This window comes from Ursus americanus, chromosome 15 (assembly GCF_024610735.1).
Source record: "Ursus americanus isolate L20-20 chromosome 15, mUrsAme1.1.p, whole genome shotgun sequence".
NCBI classification, from domain to species: domain Eukaryota; kingdom Metazoa; phylum Chordata; class Mammalia; order Carnivora; family Ursidae; genus Ursus; species Ursus americanus.
In genome coordinates, this window is record NC_142141.1 from 53621020 (window position 1) to 53637277 (window position 16258).

Below are 16258 nucleotides of genomic sequence, written 5' to 3' on the forward strand. Positions count from 1 at the left end.
AAAAAACAGAGATTCTGAGATGAGGGATTTTCTTTTTTCTTTTTATTCCCCAACATCACCAAAGCATAAAACACTCTTTCTGAGGTTTCAAATGTGGGAAGAGGTCCTCCCCACTGCCACGTCATTTTGACAGCAAGCACCTTCCCCCCGAAACAGTCTGCAGTTAGTCAAAGCATAATTCCTCCTTCACTCTTCAAGTCTCTGAAGATAGTGAGCACTGGTATAGTCTGTCCTCCCTATCCCAAGGGTAACACTTCAGTTGTTGGACTCTACCAGTGTGGCAGGATCTGAAACTCCTTCCACACCAGCTCACTCTCCTCTGAACACCTTGCAAAGTGGGGATGGGAGAGCAAAGGCGACATCACATGTGATCCAACCAGCAGTGCACAGCGAGATGACTGCCCCCCAACCGGGATTTTTTTCGATGCTTTTGCTCATTACAGCCATGGGGCACGACACTATTGTGCACTCTGTTCATAAACATGTGTAAGGTTGTTGTTTTAGCAAGTGCTGTGGCCACGCCTGTGACCCTTACTCTATAACCTGTCTAGATGTGTGTTTATAATTCAAAAGGCTCATATGAAAACCCATGAATGAAATTTCTAGGGAGGCTGGGTGGCTCAGTCAGTTGGGTGTTTGCCTTCGGCTCAGGTCTTACTCCCTGCTCAGTGGGGATCCTGCTACTCCCTCTGCCTGCTGCTCTGCTTGTGCGCTCTCTCGCTCTCTCTCTCTCTCTCTGACAAATAAAATCTTAAAAACAAAGGAAAACAAAACAGAAAAAAATTTCTAAGATGGATTCTGGCTTATTCCTGCTGACATGTTTTGGGATCCTACATAATTTACAGACCCTGGCCTAGACTTTGATAAGCATGCCTTTCATGCCAATCCACCCACTCACAGGCTTTCTGCATGGGGACAGAGACATACAGGGGAGACATCGTTCTCCAGCCTCGCTGAGGTCACCCACTAACAAGCCCCGTGATGATGGTCTCATTGACAAGGCTTTTAAGGTAGCCACAATTATTTCTGCTGCACCAAGTCTGCCCTTGCTTTGTGGCCATTTGGCCATTTTCAAGACAGACAGCTCTCCATACAACAACGACTAGTTTTCAGGGTGCCTGAGTTCCGATGGGCAATCTTTCCAGATGTCAAACTGGGACATAAAAGTTCTTTTTTTTTTTTTTTATTATGTTAGTCACCATACAGTACATCCCTGGTTTCTGATGTAAATTTCGATGATTCATTAGTTGCGTATAACACCCAGTGCACCATGCAATACGTACCCTCCTTACTACCCATCACCAGCCTATCAATTTCCCCACCCCCTCCCCTCTGAAGCCCTCAGTTTGTTTCTCAGAGTTCATAGTCTCTCATGCTTCATTCCCCCTTCTGATTACCCCCCCTTTCTTTATCCCTTTCTTCCCCTACCGATCTTCCTAGTTTTTATAAGATAAGAGAAATCATATGATAATTGTCTTTCTCTGCTTGACTTATTTCACTTAGCATTATTTCCTCCAGTGCCGTGAGACATAAAAGTTCTGAATACATTAGTGGAGTCAGTTCAAAGACAGGACAACTGCACAGGCTGCTCCCCTACAGAAGGTGACACCAGGGATGACACCCACCCATCTGCTAGGCCTCAGGTACAACTGAGGTGACTGGTCTACCATTTCTCATGGTCACCACTATCAGCAAGTCTGATCCAACCACGGGTCTGGACTGGAAGTTACTTCCTTACTCACAACCAGGTATCATGAGTAATACCTTACTATCGAACACTTTCTTCTTGGCACCTTCCACTTGGGGAGCAGCATGGGAGGATAAAGACAGGGCTGGTCTTGTGATAACAGACTCCTTCAGCTGACATTTTTTCCCAGCCATTCAGCAGTCTGATTCTAGTGACTGTACTAACAGATTAGATTGTCCATATTTTCCTATTTTGTCTACAAATTAAATGTCAAATGCCTGGTCAAATGCTCACTAATTCCACTGCATGCCCTTCATTAAACCAGAAACCCAGTAAAAAATGAAATTAAGATAACATGTTGTAACCTGTTTGTTCATTTCTTCCTCCACTGGCGGTTTATAAACTCTGCTTAGGACTGAGCTTGCCCGAGTGCTGTGTGAACTCTGCCTCCTGCATCTCCAGCCCCCTGGCATGTCTCTCTGGCACTTCTTTAAAGATCGACAGACTCAACCATCAAGTTCTTTCACTACCCAAGGTCTAATTTGTCTTGCGATAGAGACTTGAACTCACTTAGAAGAGATAAGTCCTTCCTTATAAAACCTTCACTCATTTGGTCTTCCACTTCTTCTAAGTCTGAAAAGCGGCCTCCCTGAGGAGACCAAGAAAGCAAAGCGAAAGTACATGAAGTCTACTTTCTACTCGTGTCCACAGACTTCACCAGCGTCAGGCAGAAAGCCCAGCCCTTCCTTGATCTTGGGGTTCTGAATTCTGGGCTTCAAAGAGAGGAAAACATCAACAAAACCAAAAAGCCCTTTCTTATCTAGAGCTTTCAAGCTTTCCTGACAAAACCTTTATATGTTGTTGGCGATCAACCTTTCTACCACTTATTCAGTAAGAACAATAATCAGAAACAAACGATACATGCCAGAAATGGACATGGATGATGTACTTCTCACAATTAACCAAAGACCTATCCCATTTGGTTTATGGAGCCAAGTATCAAAATAAAAAACCAAGAATATTAAAAATGCTCTATTAAATAAAAGTCTAATGAGTAAACCAGATTATGTATACATCCATTTTCAGCTGGGCATTTTAAGACCTAGAATATTGCACTGGCTTGACATTCTGTTCAAGTGCTTCCCCTTTCTATGACATTAATTGAGGCCAATGCCCAAACAACGACTTAAAGCAGACATCTGCTCCTCCACTGCGGGCTGACCCTTCAACAAGAAATTGTAAAATTTGGAGTCAGTGCCGTTATAGATTTTCAATCCCTGTTGTAATACTGAGTTACAAATAATGATAATACAGAACATTATTAATTTGTTCACTTAATAATCATCTACTAAGTGACCAATACATGTCAGGTATGTTAGCGTCCACTGTAATTTTCTGCACTAACATCTAATTACTCTGTTGACATAAAAATTTTCTCTACCTGAAAATATTGGGCCAATATTAAGAAACAGAAAACTCATGAATTTAAACCAGTTTTAAAGTACTCTACAGAAAATATGTGTTTTACATGAAACTATTTGGATAAAAGGAACTTCTTTTTCAGATAGTAACATCTCTCTTTCCCCACGGGCCAACAAAAATGTTTTATGCATATTTATTTGGTTGGAAAAATAAAATCACTCATTTTGTAGCTTTGGCTGGTAACAAAAGTACTGAGTGGTGTGCACAAAGGAACACATGTCCATGAGTACAGATTCCTTGTAAGAGCTGACTCTGTCCTGACAGAGTGGGCCTGGGGACAGAGCAGAGCCAGGGACAGAGCAGGGCCAGGGACAGAGTGAGGCCGGGGATGAAACATGGCCAGGGACGGAGTGAGGCTGCGGACAGAGTGTGGCCGGGGACAGAGTGGGGCTGGGGACAGAGTGGGGCCGGGACAGAGCGGGCCTGGGGACAGAGCAGAACCAGGGATAGAGCGGGGCCAGGGACAGAGTGGGGCCGGGGACAGAGTGGGGCTGGGGACAGAGCAGAGCGGGGACAGAGAGGGGCCGGGGACAGAAGGTGGCCAGGGACAGAGGGTGGCCGGGGACAGAGCGGGGCCGGGGACAGAGGGTGGCCGGGGACAGAGCGTGGCCGGGGACAGAGGGTGGCTGGGGACAGAGCGGGGCCGGGACAGAGCGGGCCTGGGGACAGAGCGGGGCCGGGGACAGAGGGTGGCTGGGGACAGAGCAGGGCTGGGGACAGAGGGTGGCCAGGGACAGAGCGTGGCCGGGGACAGAGCGTGGCCGGGGACAGAGCGGGGCCGGGGACAGAGTGGGGCCGCGACAGAGCAGGCCTTGGGACAGAGTGGGGCCGGGGACAGAGCGGGCCTGGGGACAGAACATATTCTAGGAAGGCTTCATTCAACCTCTGATCCTAAACAATGGGGTCAGAGCAAGGTGCTTCTCAGAGCGAGGGCACCCCAAGTAGATGAGTGAAGAGGATGAGTAAACAAAGATGAGTGAAGAAAAGATCAGATTACACCTGGGTACTTATACCTTTGCATAGCACATTTAAATTGGCCTCATTCTGTGTCCAAAAAGCTACAGATGGCGTGAGGAGGCGAGAAAGGCACATGTCCTGGCTGCTCCTACAAGACGGGTGCTATGGTTCGTTACTACACCTGGAGCTTTGCTCAGCTGAGCCACACGCCCTAGAACCTTAGTGTTCCTGTCCCATAGTTAGAAGCCAAGGTTCTCCAGAACAGTCTGCCCCAGGTCACTCAGCCAGTTCAGGGGACATGTTACACTTTGATATTCTTAATTATTTTAATAAAGATTATATTTTTACAGAAAGCTTGAATGACTAGATCTATTTAATATATATATATTTTTTCACCTATGGGAAGACTGCCTATTCTTTTTTTTTTAATACCAGACACCACAGACTATATGAAGACAAAGTGCTAAACCTGCTGACAGCAACCGAATGCCCAAAGCCAAACGTCACGTTCAGTCATGCAAGGGCTGACGACACCGTAGATGGTTCTAAGCCCTTAGCTTCCTCTTGTTTTCTCTGGCTTGGGGCCGTTTAATTGCTCATTTGTACCTACATCAGATTAATCAGAAGAATCGAATGTTTAATAGTGGAAGGAGAGAGTTCAGCTAGGGCACTGAATATTGAACATAAATTACTGAGATGAGATCATCTGAAGTAAACATCCTAAGATATGATGCACTGGGCCCTAACCTCTCCCGTTGACAAATGTATCACAGCGATCCCGGACTCTTGAGTAGTTACACAGCTAGAGCCCACTCCTCCACTGTTGATGGGAGTGTACATGATACACCATTCTGGAAAACAGCTTAGCAGTTTCTCTTAGAACATGAGCTTACCAGAGGACCCAGCAGTTGCACTCTTGGGCATTTACCCCAGAGAAATGAAAACTTCCATCCACGTGTAAACCTGTGTGCGATGGTCCAGTGTCTCCCTTTGTAACAGCCAAAACCTGAAAATAACCCCACTGTCCTTTACTGGATAAACAGCTAGCACACTAGGACATATGCATACCATGAAACACTACTCAGTAATGAAGAGGAAAGAACTACTGATGGATCTCAAGGAATTACTGTAGCGTAAAAAGGTTATAGAGCATGTGATCCCATTATGTAACATCTTTGAATAACAAATTACAGAGATGGAGAACAACGGATAAGTGGTTGCCAGGGGTTAGAGATGCAGTCGGGGTTGGGTGTGAACAGGAGGTGTATCAGGAGGGTGATGGCAACAAATCTGTAGGACTCTGTATGTTGAAAGTGGTGGTGGTAACGTGAATATACAGACGATAACAGTGCACAGAGCTGACCACACGCGTGCTCGCACACACGAGTGCATGCACACCTGTGACGCTGCTATAAGCTCTGTGGGGCACAGCAAAGTCACTTCCCGGCTTTCACAGTGCACTGTGGTTACACAAGACATGACACTGGGGGAGGCTGGGAGAAGGGGCACGTACCTCCTTGTCCATTTCTTTTTTGCCAACTTCCTGTGAACTGATAATTATTTTGAACTGAAAGCCAGAAAAGAATAAGATGGGAATATGCTTGCAGGTATCACATACGTATATATGTGGAGGTAGAAATGGGAAAGGAGGAATGTGTAAATCATTTTAGACGATACAGACACATGAGTCATCAGCAAAAGCACAGCTGAGAAGGCCAAATTGAAAGTGGGGGATCACCTTGTAGAGAACATAGCACAGGACGGTGGGATGGGGGGAGCTGGAGGGCTCTGAAGCTCCAGAGGCTGGGGGCACTCAGAGAGCTAACGTGTCCCATCCCCTGGACAGGCATGCGGGGGGGGGGGGGGGGGCAGAGACAGGCCCTCTCTGAGAGGTCAGGAGGAGGGAGTGGGATCTGCGCGGTGACTGCCAGTGAGAACGAGAGTCCAGTTAGAGGGCAGCTGGTCGACGCAAGGAACAGCACACACCGTCAGACAATCTTCCTGAATGAGGTTAACCAGCAGATGCCCAATTCACTCTCCAGCTTGTCCCAGTTCAGTGTGGAAGTTTGCAGAAACAGAACCGAAAGGCTTCTTTACTTAAACCCAACGAGAGTCACAGCCCGATTCAAATGCGAATGGTCCTCCCTGGGAAACCAAGGCTTTCAGGAATCCAGCAAACAAAACCAACTCAAGGCCACTGAATCAAATCCAGAAATTAACTCTGGCCAAGAACACCGTACCACCACCTGGTTGCCTCAAATAACCCACAAACTTCAAAGGTAATTATCAATTAACTCAGGACCTAATTTTGAGAACAAAGGATGAAAGGATGAAAATAACGATGCTTGTGCTAGATTTGGAAACGGAAATATGTCCCTCTATCACTGAATCTCAGAAAGGTGAGCTAAAAATAGACATCATTTATTCCCCACGCTGACAGAGGCTATGCTGAGTCTGGAACGCAGGCTAACTAGTGAGATACAAAGATAAGTGAGACACAGTTCTAGTCTGCAAGGAACTTCACATCCACCACGAAAAACAAATGACTGAAACACAGAACACACATGAAAGCCGAAGTATGTTTCTCCACCAGCTATTTGGCCTTGTCTGGGCATGTGACGGCTGCCGGGGAGACACTGGGAAGGGGTGAAGGAGTGAATAAGTGATTCAACAGTGGGAAAAAGCCTCGAAAGGAAAGGAAGGCAGGTAACACAGGACTAATAACAGGCGAGGTACGGTCAGAGTTGGTGTGAATAAAATGCTGAGAGATTGAGAGGTAGAAGACAAAATGCAGGAGGAGAAAACTTCTCTTAAAATGAAATCCAAATTCATGTTAGGCTAATCAACATTCTTTTCAAATACTACTTCAAAGACATGGTCATATGCAAATAATGAATCATGGAACACTACATCAAAAACTAATGAAGTACTACATGGTGACTAATAAAAAAATAAAATAAAAATAAAAACACTGTCAAAAGGAAAAAGGAGACTATCAGTCTTCCAGCCTTCTGAGGTAAAGCATCTCATGAATTGCTTCAGAGGGAAAAAAACAAACAAAACAAAACAGAACTTGGAAGGGTCCCAGAATGCTTCCAAATCTGGGTTTAGGGATGAAACTGAAGCTAACACCTCTATCAGCCATCTTCTGCATCTGACCTCAAGGTAGAAAATACTTCCTCTCTGCTCTCGTCACAGGAATGGGAATTCTATAGTCCATTCTCTGGGGTCAGGAGAGCAAGGAGTCCAGAGGTCTCGCTCAGAATCTAAGTGCTTGGTCGGACATAGCATGTAACCACCAACCCCCTTCCAGGTGGGATTCTTAAGAAGCATTTCCAAGCTAGCCCTGAACCAACATCACCTTTAAAGTTGGTTGTTAATGAGATCACCTTTGATTATGTGCTCATCAGTGGGCCAGAAATTTACCGCGAAAAGGGGAGGGCCATTGCTGTGCTCTGGACCAAGTGAGAAACCAGCACGGCTGGGCACCCGGGGCTGAGGAAGTTAACCTGCACGCCGCCAGGAGAGCCTGTGACAGTTAACTTCCAAAAAGCTTCGTGTATGTGCCTAACTGAAAAAGACAACCTGCTTTTTCTCTCTTCTTCTATGTAATTTTAAATTCTATGATCTGCTTGAGAAAGATTAATTCAGATAGCAGAGATCTTTTAGCAACTTTTCATCCCTCTGATGTTAAACTGTTTAGTAACTTCATGCAAACAGGTATTTCATTAGTAGGACTACCTCTCCTTGGCCCTTCTGTCACTTTTCATCTTGTTTTCAACTAAATTTGTTCTAAACGGATCTAAGTTTTCATTCAATAACCAGTTTCAAAACACGATGACTGAAGAAATCATTCCTCCCCACATAAAACCTACCAAATACCCCTGTGGGTCTTGGGGCATGATGAATGCAACACAGAGAAAGGAGACGGGGGAGAATTCTGGAGCTGGGCAGTAAAAAAATGAATGTACTCAGACGGTGGCTGGGGCTAAAAATGAAATCCAAGCACAAGGCAGGGAAGAACCGGCAGCATTCCATGCCTGTGGGTGGCCCGCCTCCAGTGGCTGCGCTCCCAGCCACCCTGCCTGCAGGCACCCCCCAGCTGGCCACCGGGGGCACCCTTCCTCGGCCTCCCGTCACTGAAGAACCAAGTCAGGGTCAACATGCCAGTTTCTCTGCCACTGGGACAGTTTCTCCTATAAAAACGAAAGAATGAATGTACTGAAAATTCTCGAATTGTAACAGGGAACCACTTCACCTTTAAACCAGATTTGAGGTCTCCTTAGTCTACCAACTTCATAACTTCTGGAGGTTCCCATGGTCTAAGTCAATGAAAACAAAATATGTTTTCACTATTTCATAAACTGCCAGGTCTAGTGACAAGACAGACAGACTCTACTGCTTGAAAACTGGAATATTCTTATTCTAAGATTTTTTTTTTTTCTTAAAAATGCTACTGATGTTGTAAAAAACCAATGAACACAAACTGAGTCTCTGGGGGACAGCTTTTGTAAAATGCTTTCCTTCTAGCTTCCTTTAGTGTCTGCTTTTTGAAAACTGTAACCAAGTTGAAAAGGTGATGTAAATCATAACAACTGCTTCATGTAAAACGTCTTCTCTGTCCTGAAGGCAAGCTGAATCTTTACAAATCCTGCTAAAGAATATCACTAGGCATGTCACAGAGACAGATGTCAGATTGCCAACACGTGGTGGCAGTTCCTCTCTCTCCAGCAGCACAGGCCACCCGGCGCCCTGGCAGCCCCTACGGCCCTCGCCGGCCCCTGCGGCCCCCACCGGCGGTGCCTCCCTCGGAGGCAGCTGCTCAGAGCTCCTCGCTGCTGTCTGTCTGCCGCAGCTTAATGGGCAAAGGCACAATCTGCTTTGTCACACCATCACCTTCTCCCTCTCAGCTTGGGGGTTCAAATGCATAAGATAAAGAGAAGTTAACATATCCATACTGAGGAGAAAGAGGGAGAAACAACTACACCGCATGAGGACAAGTACTACAGCTGGTACATGTAAAGAAAGTTCCAGAAAGTGCGAGGGAAACCACTAACTCTGCCTGGGGAAGTGAAGGGAAGCAGTAAGTCCAAGTTTTGGGGCTGGCAGAGTGCCACAGGTTTGGGGACACTCTCCTGAGTATGAGGGGCTGCAGAAAAAGTAGAAGCTGGCCACGAGGATGAGGAGAGGTTTCAGGCCGGTGCCCCATATACACAGAGTCCCTGACGGTTCAAAGACAAGGCTACGGCCTGGTCGGATTCATATTTCTGGTGGCAGCGCTGCGGGAGACTGGGGGAAGAGCTGCCAGGGGCAGGAAGGCTAGCTGGTGGTTCCGGCTTGAGTGGAGCAGAGTGAAGAACTTACAGCCTGCCACATCTGTAACCAGAAATTCTTGTGGACAAATGTAGCATTTGTACGTCTCCTCAGAAAAAACCCAGTTTCTCTGTAGACGCTGTGGACTTTTGTAGCTAGGGCACTATTAAGCACAGGCAAAGCAGCCAGCGGTGCTGGTTTTCTATTCTGACGGCCGCCCAGGCTCACAAAGTGCCCGCTTTTGCTGCAAGGGCTGCTCAGCAGAGGATGGCCGAGCTCACCAGCAGCCTGGCTGGAGCTGAAGCACAAGGTCTCGGGGCCTCCAGTTTGCCACACGGGCTCAGACAGTTTCAGAGTTAAGAGGGAAGTGTGCTCTTCTGGGAACCAAGCTTTCAAAAGTTACAAATGGCCTGGTTGAAGACTGACTGCCCAAAATCCCAGAACTGGCAGTGAAGTTCTTTCCTTCTGAACACGTCTATTGGTTCCTGATCTCTGATGCCCATCCCATGTTTCTCCGGCAGCCTTACTCTTTCTAGATCCTTCTTCCCAGCCTATGTCTATAAGCTTTCATATGTTCAATTCCAAATTACCTGGAGGGGCTCCTCAATTCCAACTTATAAAAAGCTGTGAAGTAGAGAATTTTTTCTTCCTTAGAAATAAAATGCAGTAAAAGTTGACATCCTTATTAGATTTGTAAATCCTTTTTTTTTTTCTCAAGAGCTACAGGAGTTTCTTGAATTGTATTTTTATGTGATTTCTACTAAGAATAACACACACGAGAGCATAATTAGTACTTCCCCATTTTTCAGATATCGATTTACATTATCTCTTAGAATGAGGTAAGTGGATTAACAAGAGCATATCTATGACATTAGCATTAATATTATTATGGCCATGTTGGCTTTGGTAATTTAAATTTAATATTGCATAAACTTCACTTTTATCAGAATCTGAGAGTAGTCACACAGTCTGATAAAATCAGAACTCAACCATGACGTTGGCCACATGACAGACTAACACACAGAAAGGAAACCCAGCTCTGACCACAACATGCAGGTCATTTACTGACGCTAAATGGACATGCTCTGTTCTCTCTCCAAGTTAAAGGCAGCTCCTTCAGCCCGACATTTCCCTGCTCACCAGCTACTCCACACGTCTCGTCTGCCAGCCCAGCCCTCAGGGGTCCGCTCCTGCAGACACACAGGCTTCCAGCTCCCCTGGCAGAGGCATGGCTATGCTTGTGGGGCTAGAGGCTAGGAAGACCAGTGAGAAGCCTAGTGCACCCCCCTGTCCACGCCAGCCTGCTCAGTGCAAACGGGCTACACCTCATCGCTGGCCACCTCTGGTCCACTTTCTCATATCACAACCAGTCCACACTCTTCCCAAGGGGTCCACAGAGCCTTTCAGACCCACGCTCTGTTGTGTCTCCTGACGGCTTACCTCCTTGACGTGGCTATGAAAGGACACGGACATGTCCAACAGGATCTTGCGCTGCTCCACACGCCGAACAAAGTCTTGTATCCGGTCTTCAAGCTGATGGGCAGCCTGATAAATCTCTTCTGGGTCACATTCCCCGGTCTGAGCCAGCTGTTCTGCTGCTTCTAGTAATTTATCTGCGTTGGTATATGTGTTCTGTACAAGAGAAAATCCAGAAAAACAGAGGGTGAATTAAAAAACAAAACAAAACAAAAAAAACCCCGGCTGGGCACCTTAACAGACTGCAATGGAATCAGTTTGGGATATTCCTGATCATTTCTATAAATCCAACAGAAAAAAAGTGATGGGAAGAGATGACTCTAGCAGTTCAATATACCTCTATCAGCAGCTTTTCCCATTACTGTTCTAGATCATTCAACTCTGTACCTTGTGGCAAAGCCCTTCTGACTACAGCAGTGGTGGGGTATCTGTAGGCAGCTTCTGGCTGTCGCATGACTCACAGAGGACCTTCAGCTTCTTGCTGCTGCACGACCAGCACAAATGCCCACTTCACTTTCCCTTCTAGTCTTGTGACAGAATGCAGAGTTCCAGTTTTGTTTTTCAGTATGATGTATGATTTTATAATTCCCCAAGTGCAAGTGGAAAGATGAGGTTGCAAATACAAGCTGCTGTCTTCTTAACATGTTTCTGCTTATCGGTAATCTATGCTTATCTTTTTTCTACATAAGGGGACATATTTTTTGAGAAAAAGGAAATAACCATAAGCCTTTAAAGAGCTGAAAGTTATGTGTAAATAGGTATCAAAAATACTTTGAAAATTACTCCATTTTAATTCATGATAAATGAAAAGCTGCAAATGGTTCCACAGATAAAAGAGGTGTGTTAGAGACCTGACTCTGTTTGTGGAATTGCTGGAGAGAGGGCTGGCTGGTGGGGCCAGGAGCAGCAGAGACGGGAGGGAGGGCTTCGGCATAGTGCGAGAACAGAGGGAAGGCCTGCTGGGGAGGCCCACAGAGCAGGCTGCCGTCCCTCTGAGAAACAGGTGGAGTCCTTCATCCTTCTCCAACATGTGAGTCCCAAAGCTGAGCACACAGTGGGTGTCTCATCAGTGGCCCAGACTGTGGGGTGGTGCCCCGCAGAGAGCCTGAGCCTGAGGAAGGACGAGGGTGCCCCTGCAAGGGCAGCCTCCCACTGGGGAGACTGGTCACATCCAGGGACATCCATTTACTAAGCCAACAGGTAAAGGATAATGAGAGGCAGGGTCCTCACTTCAGAGAAGGGACTTACAAATATGGAAAAGGAGAAAAGTTGAGTTAACCCTGTGGCACTGGACTATAATTAGAGGTATGAGTGTGAACACATGGTTTTCACAGGTGTGTGAACATGCACGTTCGTACATACACACACACGTCCTCTCTCCCTCTGTCCCCTGAGAAGGCCCAGGAGCAGCTATGGCCCAACAGCAGTAAGCATGCTTAGCACCCAGATTTCTACCTGTAATCATCATTCTCCGCTACAAGGAACCAGGGCTCCTGGAGATACGGCTGACTCAAGGGGTGGGGGGACAAAGTACAAGATGAGGCTGAAACATCTTACTGTATCCAAAAGTAAGGAAATGCTCAAGGACAATGTGGGTAGGTCAGGACACAGAAAGCAGCTTGAGAAGGCTCCCACTGGCCAAATCAGGGACAATCTGAGAGTAAACAAAGATAGTAACAGAGTATAATCCACCAAATACAACAGGAAACCATGAGTACATACAGACATAAATAAATAAATAAAATTGGATGAGGAACAGGATATTTATAGAATTTCAAAGTAGCTCCCCACTAAGTGCTTAACAATTACAAAGTGGGGGGAGACTCATCTTACAATGGAGAAATGCGGCAGACACCACTTTAACCTAGAAATCAAAGGGAATACCATACATAGCGGGACGAATTAAAGTCAGGTGCCGATTGGTGGGAGGGCACACACATAACCGGAACCTACTCCTGACCAAACGTCAGACCCGGAGCGAGGAGCATGCTCCAAAACAACAGGCTTGGAACCTTCCAAAGCGTCAGGTCACCAGAGCTTAGGAACCACCAAGGACGTGCTACAAACTCAAGGACCTCCGAGGCGTGACAACAACGCCGCGGGGGCTTCTGCACGGGGTGCTTTCCCCGTGAAGGACATCGCGCGGTCCGGGGGCTGGAAGGTAAGCCCGCAGCAGCGCTCACTTCCTGATTTTGACAGGGGCACTGTGGGCGTGCAGCACAATGTCCCTTCCTGCTAGGAAATACAGACTAAAGTCAAGGGCTCAAGGGAGAGTTAAGTTCTTTGTGCTGTACTTCCAACTTCCCCGTAAGTTAAAAAAAAAAAAAAAAAAAAGTACAGCAAGTGTAAGTACGGCATGATAGGTATGAGATGGTCTCAGGAAGGATGGTCGTGATGCACGCGAACAGAGCGCCGGGCGTCCCAGGCGTCAGCGTGCGGGCAGAAGCCGTCCACCCCTGGGCACGCCGTAAGTGGAGGTGCACTGTCCGCAGAGAATTTAAAAGTGTCCATAAAAACCAACAAAAAGTCAGTCTATTCCTTCATCATCGCCACAGGCTGCACCCCGACCTCGAGCACTGACCGGCCCTGGTCTGATCCTCAGCACAGCCCCTCCCACAGCTAAGGAAACTGAGGCCTGCAGGGCAGTCGCTGGGCTGGAGGACAAGGTTGTCGGGAGGTGGGAGCAGGGCTCGGCCCGGGTCTGAGTGTGGAGCCTGTGCCTATGCCCCACCCCCGCCCCACACTGTCCTGTTCAGCTCGTGGGACTCCTGCACACGGGGTTTCAGGCAGCACAGCCCACGCGCGGCTGCGAGGCACACTCTCCGCCGTCTTGCCCTGCCAATCTGAACAACCGTTTTCAGGGGACTTTTCTTTTTGGTATTCTGCACTATTAACTGAGGATCTTTCAGAACTCTTTTCAGAAATAAGTGAAGACATGTCAAAGAATCCAATCCCTTAAAATACACTAATTATGGCCAAAGTTGGAAAATGCATCTATGTATGTTTTACATGGTCTTTGGAAACAATTACCTAGAATAATCTGAAAGTGCTGTCCATTTCCAATCTGACAGCAGAACTAACAGCGCAGGTCTGTATACTCGATGGGACGTACCTGGAAGCTAAATTAGAACAGTCTCTGCGCGTAGCAGAGACAGTGAAATGGCCCACTTCCAAAGGGCTTTGTGACAACAGAAGCACGTTTTCTAAACGTCCGCTCTCCATCCTGGGCACTTCTGGACCTCCATATCCCCCAGGCGCAGTCTGGCACCCTGCCAAGGAGGATGGCGACAAGAAGCCCTCCACACACAGATATGGAACCTCTCGGAGATCCCGGGTGCCGAGGAGGGAAGACTCTCACAGCAGAGGCCTCAGTTCCAAAACCAGTCACATCACCGACTTGGTGCCCCTGAACCGCAGGCTGGAGAGCATCTCGGCCTTATGGATGGATGAGGGGGGGAGCTAAACTAAGAATGAGAATTCGAATACTGTCCTGCCAAGGGAAAGGACTGGGGTGCTATTAACAACAATAAAAAGTAATGACAGAAACTCTTGGAACAGGAGCCTCAGGAGACATGACAGCTAAATGCAATGTGGCATCCTGGACGGGGTCCTGGAATGGGGGAAACTCAGGAAATCTGAACGAAGTAGGGCTTCAGTTTATAGTAATCCATCAGTGTCCGTTAACTCTAACAAATGTACCCTACTAAGAGTAATCGTAGGGGAAGCTGGGGGCGGGGTATGGGAACTCCCTGTATCATCTTCACAACTTTTCTGTAAATCTAAAACTGGTCTAAAAAATAAAGTTTCAAAGTATATGTGTTTATACAATTGACCCTTAAACAATACATTTGAACTGCACAGTCCATATATACGTGGATTTTTCTTTGATGAATACAGTATTGCAAATATACTTTATGATTTTATTAACATTTTTTCCCTCTAGCTCACTTTATTGTAAAAATACAATACATATGACATATAAAATACGATAATTGGCTGTTTATGTAATCAGTAAGGCTTTTGGTCAACAGTAGGCTAATAGATAAGCTTTTGCGGGAGTCCAAAATTATACCCAGATGTTTGAGGCCTGGCTGGCTCAATTGGTAGAGCGTGCAACCCTTGATCTTGGGATTGTTAAGGTGTGGGCCCCATGCTGGGTGTAGTAATCACACAGAAATAAAATCTTAAAAAAAGTTACATGTGGACTTTCAACTGTGGTGGGGGGTGGTGTCAGTGTCCCTAATTCCCATGTTGTTCAAGGGTCAGCTACCTGTGTGTGTATGTGTATGCAATACACACACACACACACACACATACACCTTTGGAATAATCCTTGAGTACTTTCCACAATTATCTCAGTTAGACTTTCCCTCTCAGGAAAGGCCCCCCGGTGCAGCGCCTGGGCACAGAGAGAGCTCTCCTTGGGAAGCTCAGCTATCAGCATCGAGGGCTCTTGCCACAGAGGCTCTGCATACATGGCCGACAAAGGGTCTCTGACCATCAGGGGCTCAGGCTGAGGTGACTCTTCTGGGGATGATGGCTTTATGGAGGAGACCCAGGCTTCCCCTCGCGGAGCCTCACCCAGGAAGCACGCTCTGCCTCTCTGGGCAGAGGCACAAAAGAAGCTAAGAGAGCATCATGCTTTATGTAGCACACACACGTTTTTTTAAGAGCTAAATCCTATTTTCTTATTGTCACCACAGCCATGAAGTCGCTTACCTCTCATGTTTGCTAAGTAGATCGGCAGGTCATATTGCCTCCCAGCACTGAACATTTTGTTTCCAAAAGCTTTTCTACCTCTTTGCCAGCAGGGAAGGATATTTGAGGCATATGTGAGTTCGTTCCAAACGAACAAGTGCATTTTTTTAATTTTTGGAGACACTACACAATATTTACTTAGTCCTACCTCTCATTTTATACTTGGGAGAAAATGAGCCTGCACAACGGATTCCATGGCTTTCCCTGGGCCCTGAGGAGGGGCTGGTGGAGCCAGGGGCAGCATGTGGGGGTCTCTGAAACCGACGGCCTTCCTGTGAGCAGAGCCCACCCTGGATCCTTCTGCCACAGAAGATGATAGATTTCCACGTGCTGAGGAGCATACTGGTTATAAATGGTGACTCTGGAGCCCCTGGCCTATGCCCCGCAACAGCCTTACCACAAGGATGGTGAGGAAACAAGGCACAAAGGGGAAGTGACTTGTCCTAGTCAGTCAGGAGAGCTAGGATTGTTCAAACAACAAATGCCCAGGCCAGGGTTCCTCTTGCAAGGGAAAATTCAGTACTTATCTCTACTTAAGAGGAGGTGGTGTCAGGAGGCTGTTTTAGAGCCTGAAGATACCAGACT

General features: G+C 46.9%; 1 protein-coding gene across 1 annotated transcript in view; it reads right to left on the reverse strand.

Moving 5' to 3' along the window:
- The window catches only part of TRIO (trio Rho guanine nucleotide exchange factor), a 348230-nt gene that overhangs the window by 141910 nt on the left and 190062 nt on the right, over positions 1–16258 (reverse strand). Inside the window, 1 exon segment of the mRNA XM_045787154.2 lies at positions 10880–11071. Coding sequence (XP_045643110.1) covers positions 10880–11071 — 192 coding nt within the window.